Source organism: Rhinolophus sinicus, chromosome 15 (assembly GCF_057876585.1).
Source record: "Rhinolophus sinicus isolate RSI-liver-muscle chromosome 15, RSI-T2T, whole genome shotgun sequence".
NCBI lineage: Eukaryota > Metazoa > Chordata > Mammalia > Chiroptera > Rhinolophidae > Rhinolophus > Rhinolophus sinicus.
Window position 1 is genome coordinate 7,489,500 of NC_142515.1, and position 12,163 is coordinate 7,501,662.

Sequence of the window (12,163 nt, forward strand, 5' to 3'; positions counted from 1 at the left end):
AAGAAAACATCAAAATATGAGAAATCAAAAAACAAACATTCAGGAAAAAAAAAGCTTTAGATACATAAACTTGCAAACAACTACCTTATCAATGAAAGACGAACCGAACATGTTTGAGGCCTACCTGAGCAGACGACGCCGGCGTCCTCCCCATGGTTACAGTTGTGCGAGTTCCAGCCTCTGTGTGGGCAGCTCCACAGGTAGGACTCGTGCCCCGAGCAATTCACGTCATCCAGGACAATCGGCCCTGAGCCCTGCCCGAAATGGGCACTTCCTGGAGCCGACCTGGCCCAGCCGCAGCCCAGCTGCCTGCACACCACGTTGGCGTCGTTGGTGTCCCAGCCGTCATCACACACGGTGCCCCACGAGCCCCGGTACAGGACCTCCACCCGGCCCTGACACCGGTCACCTCCGTTCACCAGCCTCAGAGCCAAACTCGATTCGGTCCCGAACCCTAGAGTGCGGCACAGGAAGACCCCCTCGGTGTGTGTCTGGAGCTACCACGTCAGAGGCATTTTCCAGAATCTGGGTACGTTCTCTTAGCCAAAGATCCCGGGCAACAGGACAACTTACGACCGGCTCAGGGGATAACCCTCATCAGGGCAAAGGAGCAGACACATGGTATCGTGCTCAGGTGTACGGATGCCGCCATGTCAGGAAGCACCCCATTACCACAACACATGAGAACAGGTCTGCCATCGCCACACCACAGCCAGGGTAGAGGCACAGAGCTCTGAAGCCAGGCCAAGACCGTCCCCCGGTTTGGCAGTTGCTTGGCTCCGTGTTGTCCCGGCTGGCTGTGGCAAAGCTCCGGCATGTGAAGGGACCTTGGCCAGACAGATGCAGGACACACATTCTCCCCCGTTACCACCAGCACCAGCCCGAGACCGGCACAGGAGCCAGGTCCCAGAATGACTCATCAGGCCTCCAGGGCTCACCCTGATCGGTGAGGGAGCATCTCTCTGGGACCCGTCCCTCGGCCCCCTCACAGGGACTAGGCTAAGGAAGGGCACACCCCGAGCCTCCCCTGTCACGCTCAAACACAAGCTAGCTTCAGAAGCAGAGACAGAGCCCATGGAAGGTTGGACAGGGATACTTACCTGTTGTGCTTGGCATCGACGTTTGAGGTGTCGATGTGCTCGTCCAATAGTCTGAATGGGGAGAAACACAAGGGCCAGAGTCAGGCCTCACCGAAAGAAGTCTTGAAGAAATTGTCAGGGACCATCCTGACAATTCCACATGTGCATCCTGCTCCTGAGTCGTCTGCGTGGGGCACAAGCTGCGAGCTCAGCTAGGTTATCTGAGAGGAAGGCCCTCACCTAGGCCACGAAGTCACGGCCAAGTCGGAGGTCATTTCCTGACTGTGAAGCTTCAACAGAGTCAGGGCCCGGGGAAATTGGACCTGGAGTCAATCGCGTGTCCTGGTCCTCACAGGAACAGAATCGCTTGTCACCCTGCCGTACTCGGGGCACTGTCTCTGACATTTGTAGATGCACCTGTGACCCTCAGATCTCAAGGAGTCACTAGCTCTGAGGGAGGGAGAGCAGCCAGCCTCGTCTCTAGTCTAATCAGCAAACGCACAGGGTTTCTGGACGGCTATTCCCTCACAGCATTCCTGTAGCATCAATTTTAACTGGGCCAAGGTTCATGAAACACGAGCCGCCTCTCTGACCGGAGACACCAATCACATGGGACAGTATCAACGGAGTGGGTGAAAAGTGAGCTGGATACAGGATGGGTTGTAGCCTGGGGAGTCCCCTACCTACTTCAGAACCACTGCTGTCATTCTCCGTGACCTACAGCCAAAATCCTGTGCCCCTGGGTGCCCGCCCCCAAGAGCAGTCATTCAATCATAGTGTGTCGGATGGGCAGCTAGTAAAGGGACAGCCTGAGTAAGGATGCCGGCGACTCACCTGGCCAGAATGTGGTCTGGGTCTCAGCAGCTGCGAGGAAGAGAAGGAAAGTCAGACACAAAGCGTACACGAGCCCGGTCCCTTCACCCCTGATCCAAGGATGAAGACACTCGCCGACTATGGCGAGATTCAGGCCAAGCTGATGCCTCTCACGTGCCCCGTGCGTGGACACAGCCAGTGCCCACCCAGAGCCTCTCTGTGCTCTCTCTGTCCACTGCCGGTGCCTGCCTCACTGACCCTGCAGGCGTAGGATCCCGAAGAGGAAAACCAGTGTCACTTCAGGGACAGAGAACCACAGCCTGTGCACTGACACCAATGGTTTATCACAGAATGGTCCGAAAAATAGTTTGAGGTAGACCCCAGTTTTTCCGCCTTGAGGTATGATAAAATTGAGACTGTCTGAGACTTTCTGGTTGGTTCCCCAGGCCCCACACCACACTCCCCAAGGTCCTAACGGGCTCATTAGCATCCTATCTCACACTTTCCCTTCTCCCAACCTCTCCTCACAATATCGCAGAACGAACGCTGTGCCGTAGCATCCTGTCTTCTGCGCTGCAGCCGGGAGAGCCCAAACAAATAAAATCACAGTAGAGGGGTGTTGCCCACCAACTCTCCCTGGCCCCTCAAAAACGACTGTGCCCTGAGAAGGACGTCCAAGGTGAACCCCAGGATGGGAGGTGAGCCCACCCTACTGTGGACAAGGGAAAAGGCCCCTGCTCTGTCCTCGGAAACCTTAACCCCGTGTGTGAACACGGGCGCCATAGTCACCTCGAAACCGAACTCGGGAACGCCTGCAAGATGCGTGTGGCACGTGGTAACCGAGCTGAGTCTACAAGTAGAGCACGTGACAAGGTACCCTGGCTGCCAGCTGCCCTGGGATAAACTACAGGCTCAGAGATGACGCTCTGGGGTGTGGGTGAGGGTCCCTAAAGGAAAGTGAGTTTGTTCTCAGCAACGTCACCCCAGAAGGACGCCCACGATCTTTGAGGCCCACCTGAGCAGACGACGCCGGCGTCCTCCCCATGGTTACAGTTGTGCGAGTTCCAGCCTCTGTGTGGGCAGCTCCACAGGTAGGACTCGTGCCCCGAGCAATTCACGTCATCCAGGACAATCGGCCCTGAGCCCTGCCCGAAACGGGCACTTCCTGGAGCCGACCTGGCCCAGCCGCAGCCCAGCTGCCTGCACACCACGTTGGCGTCGTTGGTGTCCCAGCCGTCGTCACACACGGTGCCCCACGAGCCCCGGTACAGGACCTCCACCCGGCCCTGACACCGGTCACCTCCGTTCACCAGCCTCAGAGCCAAACTCGATTCGGTCCCGAACCCTAGAGTGCGGCACAGGAAGACCCCCTCGGTGTGTGTCTGGAGCTACCACGTCAGAGGCATTTTCCAGAATCTGGGTACGTTCTCTTAGCCAAAGATCCCGGGCAACAGGACACCTTACGACCGGCTCAGGGGTTAACCCTCATCAGGGCAAAGGAGCAGACACATGGTATCGTGCTCAGGTGTACGGATGCCGCCATGTCAGGAAGCACCCCATTACCACAACACATGAGAACAGGCCTGCCATCGCCACACCACAGCCAGGGTAGAGGCACAGAGCTCTGAAGCCAGGCCAAGACCATCCCCCGGTTTGGCAGTTGCTTGGCTCCCGTGTTGTCCCGGCTGGCTGTGGCAAAGCTCCGGCATGTGAAGGGACCTTGGCCAGACAGATGCAGGACACACATTCTCCCCCGTTACCACCAGCACCAGCCCGAGACCGGCACAGGAGCCAGGTCCCAGAATGACTCATCAGGCCTCCAGGGCTCACCCTGATCGGTGAGGGAGCATCTCTCTGGGACCCGTCCCTCGGCCCCCTCACAGGGACTAGGCTAAGGAAGGGCACACCCCGAGCCTCCCCTGTCACGCTCAAACACAAGCTAGCTTCAGAAGCAGAGACAGAGCCCATGGAAGGTTGGACAGGGATACTTACCTGTTGTGCTTGGCATCGACGTTTGAGGTGTCGATGTGCTCGTCCAATAGTCTGAATGGGGAGAAACACAAGGGCCAGAGTCAGGCCTCACCGAAAGAAGTCTTGAAGAAATTGTCAGGGACCATCCTGACAATTCCACATGTGCATCCTGCTCCTGAGTCGTCTGCGTGGGGCACAAGCTGCGAGCTCAGCTAGGTTATCTGAGAGGAAGGCCCTCACCTAGGCCACGAAGTCACGGCCAAGTCGGAGGTCATTTCCTGACTGTGAAGCTTCAACAGAGTCAGGGCCCGGGGAAATTGGACCTGGAGTCAATCGCGTGTCCTGGTCCTCACAGGAACAGAATCGCTTGTCACCCTGCCGTACTCGGGGCACTGTCTCTGACATTTGTAGATGCACCTGTGACCCTCAGATCTCAAGGAGTCACTAGCTCTGAGGGAGGGAGAGCAGCCAGCCTCGTCTCTAGTCTAATCAGCAAACGCACAGGGTTTCTGGACGGCTATTCCCTCACAGCATTCCTGTAGCATCAATTTTAACTGGGCCAAGGTTCATGAAACACGAGCCGCCTCTCTGACCGGAGACACCAATCACATGGGACAGTATCAACGGAGTGGGTGAAAAGTGAGCTGGATACAGGATGGGTTGTAGCCTGGGGAGTCCCCTACCTACTTCAGAACCACTGCTGTCATTCTCCGTGACCTACAGCCAAAATCCTGTGCCCCTGGGTGCCCGCCCCCAAGAGCAGTCATTCAATCATAGTGTGTCGGATGGGCAGCTAGTAAAGGGACAGCCTGAGTAAGGATGCCGGCGACTCACCTGGCCAGAATGTGGTCTGGGTCTCAGCAGCTGCGAGGAAGAGAAGGAAAGTCAGACACAAAGCGTACACGAGCCCGGTCCCTTCACCCCTGATCCAAGGATGAAGACACTCGCCGACTATGGCGAGATTCAGGCCAAGCTGATGCCTCTCACGTGCCCCGTGCGTGGACACAGCCAGTGCCCACCCAGAGCCTCTCTGTGCTCTCTCTGTCCACTGCCGGTGCCTGCCTCACTGACCCTGCAGGCGTAGGATCCCGAAGAGGAAAACCAGTGTCACTTCAGGGACAGAGAACCACAGCCTGTGCACTGACACCAATGGTGTATCACAGAATGGTCCGAAAAATAGTTTGAGGTAGACCCCAGTTTTTCCGCCTTGAGGTATGATAAAATTGAGACTGTCTGAGACTTTCTGGTTGGTTCCCCAGGCCCCACACCACACTCCCCAAGGTCCTAACGGGCTCATTAGCATCCCATCTCACACTTTCCCTTCTCCCAACCTCTCCTCACAATATCGCAGAACGAACGCTGTGCCGTAGCATCCTGTCTTCTGCGCTGCAGCCGGGAGAGCCCAAACAAATAAAATCACAGTAGAGGGGTGTTGCCCACCAACTCTCCCTGGCCCCTCAAAAACGACTGTGCCCTGAGAAGGACGTCCAAGGTGAACCCCAGGATGGGAGGTGAGCCCACCCTACTGTGGACAAGGGAAAAGGCCCCTGCTCTGTCCTCGGAAACCTTAACCCCGTGTGTGAACACGGGCGCCATAGTCACCTCGAAACCGAACTCGGGAACGCCTGCAAGATGCGTGTGGCACGTGGTAACCGAGCTGAGTCTACAAGTAGAGCACGTGACAAGGTACCCTGGCTGCCAGCTGCCCTGGGATAAACTACAGGCTCAGAGATGACGCTCTGGGGTGTGGGTGAGGGTCCCTAAAGGAAAGTGAGTTTGTTCTCAGCAACGTCACCCCAGAAGGACGCCCACGATCTTTGAGGCCCACCTGAGCAGACGACGCCGGCGTCCTCCCCGTGGTTACAGTTGTGCGAGTTCCAGCCTCTGTGTGGGCAGCTCCACAGGTAGGACTCGTGCCCCGAGCAATTCACGTCATCCAGGACAATCGGCCCTGAGCCCTGCCCGAAACGGGCACTTCCTGGAGCCGACCTGGCCCAGCCGCAGCCCAGCTGCCTGCACACCACGTTGGCGTCGTTGGTGTCCCAGCCGTCGTCACACACGGTGCCCCACGAGCCCCGGTACAGGACCTCCACCCGGCCCTGACACCGGTCACCTCCGTTCACCAGCCTCAGAGCCAAACTCGATTCGGTCCCGAACCCTAGAGTGCGGCACAGGAAGACCCCCTCGGTGTGTGTCTGGAGCTACCACGTCAGAGGCATTTTCCAGAATCTGGGTACGTTCTCTTAGCCAAAGATCCCGGGCAACAGGACACCTTACGACCGGCTCAGGGGTTAACCCTCATCAGGGCAAAGGAGCAGACACATGGTATCGTGCTCAGGTGTACGGATGCCGCCATGTCAGGAAGCACCCCATTACCACAACACATGAGAACAGGCCTGCCATCGCCACACCACAGCCAGGGTAGAGGCACAGAGCTCTGAAGCCAGGCCAAGACCATCCCCCGGTTTGGCAGTTGCTTGGCTCCCGTGTTGTCCCGGCTGGCTGTGGCAAAGCTCCGGCATGTGAAGGGACCTTGGCCAGACAGATGCAGGACACACATTCTCCCCCGTTACCACCAGCACCAGCCCGAGACCGGCACAGGAGCCAGGTCCCAGAATGACTCATCAGGCCTCCAGGGCTCACCCTGATCGGTGAGGGAGCATCTCTCTGGGACCCGTCCCTCGGCCCCCTCACAGGGACTAGGCTAAGGAAGGGCACACCCCGAGCCTCCCCTGTCACGCTCAAACACAAGCTAGCTTCAGAAGCAGAGACAGAGCCCATGGAAGGTTGGACAGGGATACTTACCTGTTGTGCTTGGCATCGACGTTTGAGGTGTCGATGTGCTCGTCCAATAGTCTGAATGGGGAGAAACACAAGGGCCAGAGTCAGGCCTCACCGAAAGAAGTCTTGAAGAAATTGTCAGGGACCATCCTGACAATTCCACATGTGCATCCTGCTCCTGAGTCGTCTGCGTGGGGCACAAGCTGCGAGCTCAGCTAGGTTATCTGAGAGGAAGGCCCTCACCTAGGCCACGAAGTCACGGCCAAGTCGGAGGTCATTTCCTGACTGTGAAGCTTCAACAGAGTCAGGGCCCGGGGAAATTGGACCTGGAGTCAATCGCGTGTCCTGGTCCTCACAGGAACAGAATCGCTTGTCACCCTGCCGTACTCGGGGCACTGTCTCTGACATTTGTAGATGCACCTGTGACCCTCAGATCTCAAGGAGTCACTAGCTCTGAGGGAGGGAGAGCAGCCAGCCTCGTCTCTAGTCTAATCAGCAAACGCACAGGGTTTCTGGACGGCTATTCCCTCACAGCATTCCTGTAGCATCAATTTTAACTGGGCCAAGGTTCATGAAACACGAGCCGCCTCTCTGACCGGAGACACCAATCACATGGGACAGTATCAACGGAGTGGGTGAAAAGTGAGCTGGATACAGGATGGGTTGTAGCCTGGGGAGTCCCCTACCTACTTCAGAACCACTGCTGTCATTCTCCGTGACCTACAGCCAAAATCCTGTGCCCCTGGGTGCCCGCCCCCAAGAGCAGTCATTCAATCATAGTGTGTCGGATGGGCAGCTAGTAAAGGGACAGCCTGAGTAAGGATGCCGGCGACTCACCTGGCCAGAATGTGGTCTGGGTCTCAGCAGCTGCGAGGAAGAGAAGGAAAGTCAGACACAAAGCGTACACGAGCCCGGTCCCTTCACCCCTGATCCAAGGATGAAGACACTCGCCGACTATGGCGAGATTCAGGCCAAGCTGATGCCTCTCACGTGCCCCGTGCGTGGACACAGCCAGTGCCCACCCAGAGCCTCTCTGTGCTCTCTCTGTCCACTGCCGGTGCCTGCCTCACTGACCCTGCAGGCATAGGATCCCGAAGAGGAAAACCAGTGTCACTTCAGGGACAGAGAACCACAGCCTGTGCACTGACACCAATGGTGTATCACAGAATGGTCCGAAAAATAGTTTGAGGTAGACCCCAGTTTTTCCGCCTTGAGGTATGATAAAATTGAGACTGTCTGAGACTTTCTGGTTGGTTCCCCAGGCCCCACACCACACTCCCCAAGGTCCTAACGGGCTCATTAGCATCCCATCTCACACTTTCCCTTCTCCCAACCTCTCCTCACAATATCGCAGAACGAACGCTGTGCCGTAGCATCCTGTCTTCTGCGCTGCAGCCGGGAGAGCCCAAACAAATAAAATCACAGTAGAGGGGTGTTGCCCACCAACTCTCCCTGGCCCCTCAAAAACGACTGTGCCCTGAGAAGGACGTCCAAGGTGAACCCCAGGATGGGAGGTGAGCCCACCCTACTGTGGACAAGGGAAAAGGCCCCTGCTCTGTCCTCGGAAACCTTAACCCCGTGTGTGAACACGGGCGCCATAGTCACCTCGAAACCGAACTCGGGAACGCCTGCAAGATGCGTGTGGCACGTGGTAACCGAGCTGAGTCTACAAGTAGAGCACGTGACAAGGTACCCTGGCTGCCAGCTGCCCTGGGATAAACTACAGGCTCAGAGATGACGCTCTGGGGTGTGGGTGAGGGTCCCTAAAGGAAAGTGAGTTTGTTCTCAGCAACGTCACCCCAGAAGGACGCCCACGATCTTTGAGGCCCACCTGAGCAGACGACGCCGGCGTCCTCCCCGTGGTTACAGTTGTGCGAGTTCCAGCCTCTGTGTGGGCAGCTCCACAGGTAGGACTCGTGCCCCGAGCAATTCACGTCATCCAGGACAATCGGCCCTGAGCCCTGCCCGAAACGGGCACTTCCTGGAGCCGACCTGGCCCAGCCGCAGCCCAGCTGCCTGCACACCACGTTGGCGTCGTTGGTGTCCCAGCCGTCGTCACACACGGTGCCCCACGAGCCCCGGTACAGGACCTCCACCCGGCCCTGACACCGGTCACCTCCGTTCACCAGCCTCAGAGCCAAACTCGATTCGGTCCCGAACCCTAGAGTGCGGCACAGGAAGACCCCCTCGGTGTGTGTCTGGAGCTACCACGTCAGAGGCATTTTCCAGAATCTGGGTACGTTCTCTTAGCCAAAGATCCCGGGCAACAGGACACCTTACGACCGGCTCAGGGGTTAACCCTCATCAGGGCAAAGGAGCAGACACATGGTATCGTGCTCAGGTGTACGGATGCCGCCATGTCAGGAAGCACCCCATTACCACAACACATGAGAACAGGCCTGCCATCGCCACACCACAGCCAGGGTAGAGGCACAGAGCTCTGAAGCCAGGCCAAGACCATCCCCCGGTTTGGCAGTTGCTTGGCTCCCGTGTTGTCCCGGCTGGCTGTGGCAAAGCTCCGGCATGTGAAGGGACCTTGGCCAGACAGATGCAGGACACACATTCTCCCCCGTTACCACCAGCACCAGCCCGAGACCGGCACAGGAGCCAGGTCCCAGAATGACTCATCAGGCCTCCAGGGCTCACCCTGATCGGTGAGGGAGCATCTCTCTGGGACCCGTCCCTCGGCCCCCTCACAGGGACTAGGCTAAGGAAGGGCACACCCCGAGCCTCCCCTGTCACGCTCAAACACAAGCTAGCTTCAGAAGCAGAGACAGAGCCCATGGAAGGTTGGACAGGGATACTTACCTGTTGTGCTTGGCATCGACGTTTGAGGTGTCGATGTGCTCGTCCAATAGTCTGAATGGGGAGAAACACAAGGGCCAGAGTCAGGCCTCACCGAAAGAAGTCTTGAAGAAATTGTCAGGGACCATCCTGACAATTCCACATGTGCATCCTGCTCCTGAGTCGTCTGCGTGGGGCACAAGCTGCGAGCTCAGCTAGGTTATCTGAGAGGAAGGCCCTCACCTAGGCCACGAAGTCACGGCCAAGTCGGAGGTCATTTCCTGACTGTGAAGCTTCAACAGAGTCAGGGCCCGGGGAAATTGGACCTGGAGTCAATCGCGTGTCCTGGTCCTCACAGGAACAGAATCGCTTGTCACCCTGCCGTACTCGGGGCACTGTCTCTGACATTTGTAGATGCACCTGTGACCCTCAGATCTCAAGGAGTCACTAGCTCTGAGGGAGGGAGAGCAGCCAGCCTCGTCTCTAGTCTAATCAGCAAACGCACAGGGTTTCTGGACGGCTATTCCCTCACAGCATTCCTGTAGCATCAATTTTAACTGGGCCAAGGTTCATGAAACACGAGCCGCCTCTCTGACCGGAGACACCAATCACATGGGACAGTATCAACGGAGTGGGTGAAAAGTGAGCTGGATACAGGATGGGTTGTAGCCTGGGGAGTCCCCTACCTACTTCAGAACCACTGCTGTCATTCTCCGTGACCTACAGCCAAAATCCTGTGCCCCTGGGTGCCCGCCCCCAAGAGCAGTCATTCAATCATAGTGTGTCGGATGGGCAGCTAGTAAAGGGACAGCCTGAGTAAGGATGCCGGCGACTCACCTGGCCAGAATGTGGTCTGGGTCTCAGCAGCTGCGAGGAAGAGAAGGAAAGTCAGACACAAAGCGTACACGAGCCCGGTCCCTTCACCCCTGATCCAAGGATGAAGACACTCGCCGACTATGGCGAGATTCAGGCCAAGCTGATGCCTCTCACGTGCCCCGTGCGTGGACACAGCCAGTGCCCACCCAGAGCCTCTCTGTGCTCTCTCTGTCCACTGCCGGTGCCTGCCTCACTGACCCTGCAGGCGTAGGATCCCGAAGAGGAAAACCAGTGTCACTTCAGGGACAGAGAACCACAGCCTGTGCACTGACACCAATGGTGTATCACAGAATGGTCCGAAAAATAGTTTGAGGTAGACCCCAGTTTTTCCGCCTTGAGGTATGATAAAATTGAGACTGTCTGAGACTTTCTGGTTGGTTCCCCAGGCCCCACACCACACTCCCCAAGGTCCTAACGGGCTCATTAGCATCCCATCTCACACTTTCCCTTCTCCCAACCTCTCCTCACAATATCGCAGAACGAACGCTGTGCCGTAGCATCCTGTCTTCTGCGCTGCAGCCGGGAGAGCCCAAACAAATAAAATCACAGTAGAGGGGTGTTGCCCACCAACTCTCCCTGGCCCCTCAAAAACGACTGTGCCCTGAGAAGGACGTCCAAGGTGAACCCCAGGATGGGAGGTGAGCCCACCCTACTGTGGACAAGGGAAAAGGCCCCTGCTCTGTCCTCGGAAACCTTAACCCCGTGTGTGAACACGGGCGCCATAGTCACCTCGAAACCGAACTCGGGAACGCCTGCAAGATGCGTGTGGCACGTGGTAACCGAGCTGAGTCTACAAGTAGAGCACGTGACAAGGTACCCTGGCTGCCAGCTGCCCTGGGATAAACTACAGGCTCAGAGATGACGCTCTGGGGTGTGGGTGAGGGTCCCTAAAGGAAAGTGAGTTTGTTCTCAGCAACGTCACCCCAGAAGGACGCCCACGATCTTTGAGGCCCACCTGAGCAGACGACGCCGGCGTCCTCCCCGTGGTTACAGTTGTGCGAGTTCCAGCCTCTGTGTGGGCAGCTCCACAGGTAGGACTCGTGCCCCGAGCAATTCACGTCATCCAGGACAATCGGCCCTGAGCCCTGCCCGAAACGGGCACTTCCTGGAGCCGACCTGGCCCAGCCGCAGCCCAGCTGCCTGCACACCACGTTGGCGTCGTTGGTGTCCCAGCCGTCGTCACACACGGTGCCCCACGAGCCCCGGTACAGGACCTCCACCCGGCCCTGACACCGGTCACCTCCGTTCACCAGCCTCAGAGCCAAACTCGATTCGGTCCCGAACCCTAGAGTGCGGCACAGGAAGACCCCCTCGGTGTGTGTCTGGAGCTACCACGTCAGAGGCATTTTCCAGAATCTGGGTACGTTCTCTTAGCCAAAGATCCCGGGCAACAGGACACCTTACGACCGGCTCAGGGGTTAACCCTCATCAGGGCAAAGGAGCAGACACATGGTATCGTGCTCAGGTGTACGGATGCCGCCATGTCAGGAAGCACCCCATTACCACAACACATGAGAACAGGCCTGCCATCGCCACACCACAGCCAGGGTAGAGGCACAGAGCTCTGAAGCCAGGCCAAGACCATCCCCCGGTTTGGCAGTTGCTTGGCTCCCGTGTTGTCCCGGCTGGCTGTGGCAAAGCTCCGGCATGTGAAGGGACCTTGGCCAGACAGATGCAGGACACACATTCTCCCCCGTTACCACCAGCACCAGCCCGAGACCGGCACAGGAGCCAGGTCCCAGAATGACTCATCAGGCCTCCAGGGCTCACCCTGATCGGTGAGGGAGCATCTCTCTGGGACCCGTCCCTCGGCCCCCTCACAGGGACTAGGCTAAGGAAGGGCACACCCTGAGCCTCCC

The 12,163-nt window shown here is 57.7% G+C and overlaps 1 protein-coding gene across 36 annotated transcripts in view; it reads right to left on the reverse strand.

Annotated features, from left to right (window-relative positions):
* The window catches only part of DMBT1 (deleted in malignant brain tumors 1), a 74,819-nt gene that overhangs the window by 19,372 nt on the left and 43,284 nt on the right, over positions 1 to 12,163 (reverse strand). For all 36 annotated transcript variants that reach the window (XM_088791789.1, XM_088791790.1, XM_088791788.1 and 33 more), the window contains 13 exons: positions 11,260 to 11,589; positions 10,266 to 10,295; positions 9,453 to 9,503; positions 8,476 to 8,805; positions 7,482 to 7,511; positions 6,669 to 6,719; positions 5,692 to 6,021; positions 4,698 to 4,727; positions 3,885 to 3,935; positions 2,908 to 3,237; positions 1,914 to 1,943; positions 1,101 to 1,151; positions 125 to 454 (listed from right to left, as the gene is read on the reverse strand). In XM_088791789.1, the coding sequence (XP_088647915.1) occupies positions 125 to 454; positions 1,101 to 1,151; positions 1,914 to 1,943; positions 2,908 to 3,237; positions 3,885 to 3,935; positions 4,698 to 4,727; positions 5,692 to 6,021; positions 6,669 to 6,719; positions 7,482 to 7,511; positions 8,476 to 8,805; positions 9,453 to 9,503; positions 10,266 to 10,295; positions 11,260 to 11,589 (1,974 nt within the window). The remainder of the gene's footprint in view (positions 1 to 124; positions 455 to 1,100; positions 1,152 to 1,913; positions 1,944 to 2,907; positions 3,238 to 3,884; positions 3,936 to 4,697; positions 4,728 to 5,691; positions 6,022 to 6,668; positions 6,720 to 7,481; positions 7,512 to 8,475; positions 8,806 to 9,452; positions 9,504 to 10,265; positions 10,296 to 11,259; positions 11,590 to 12,163) is intronic.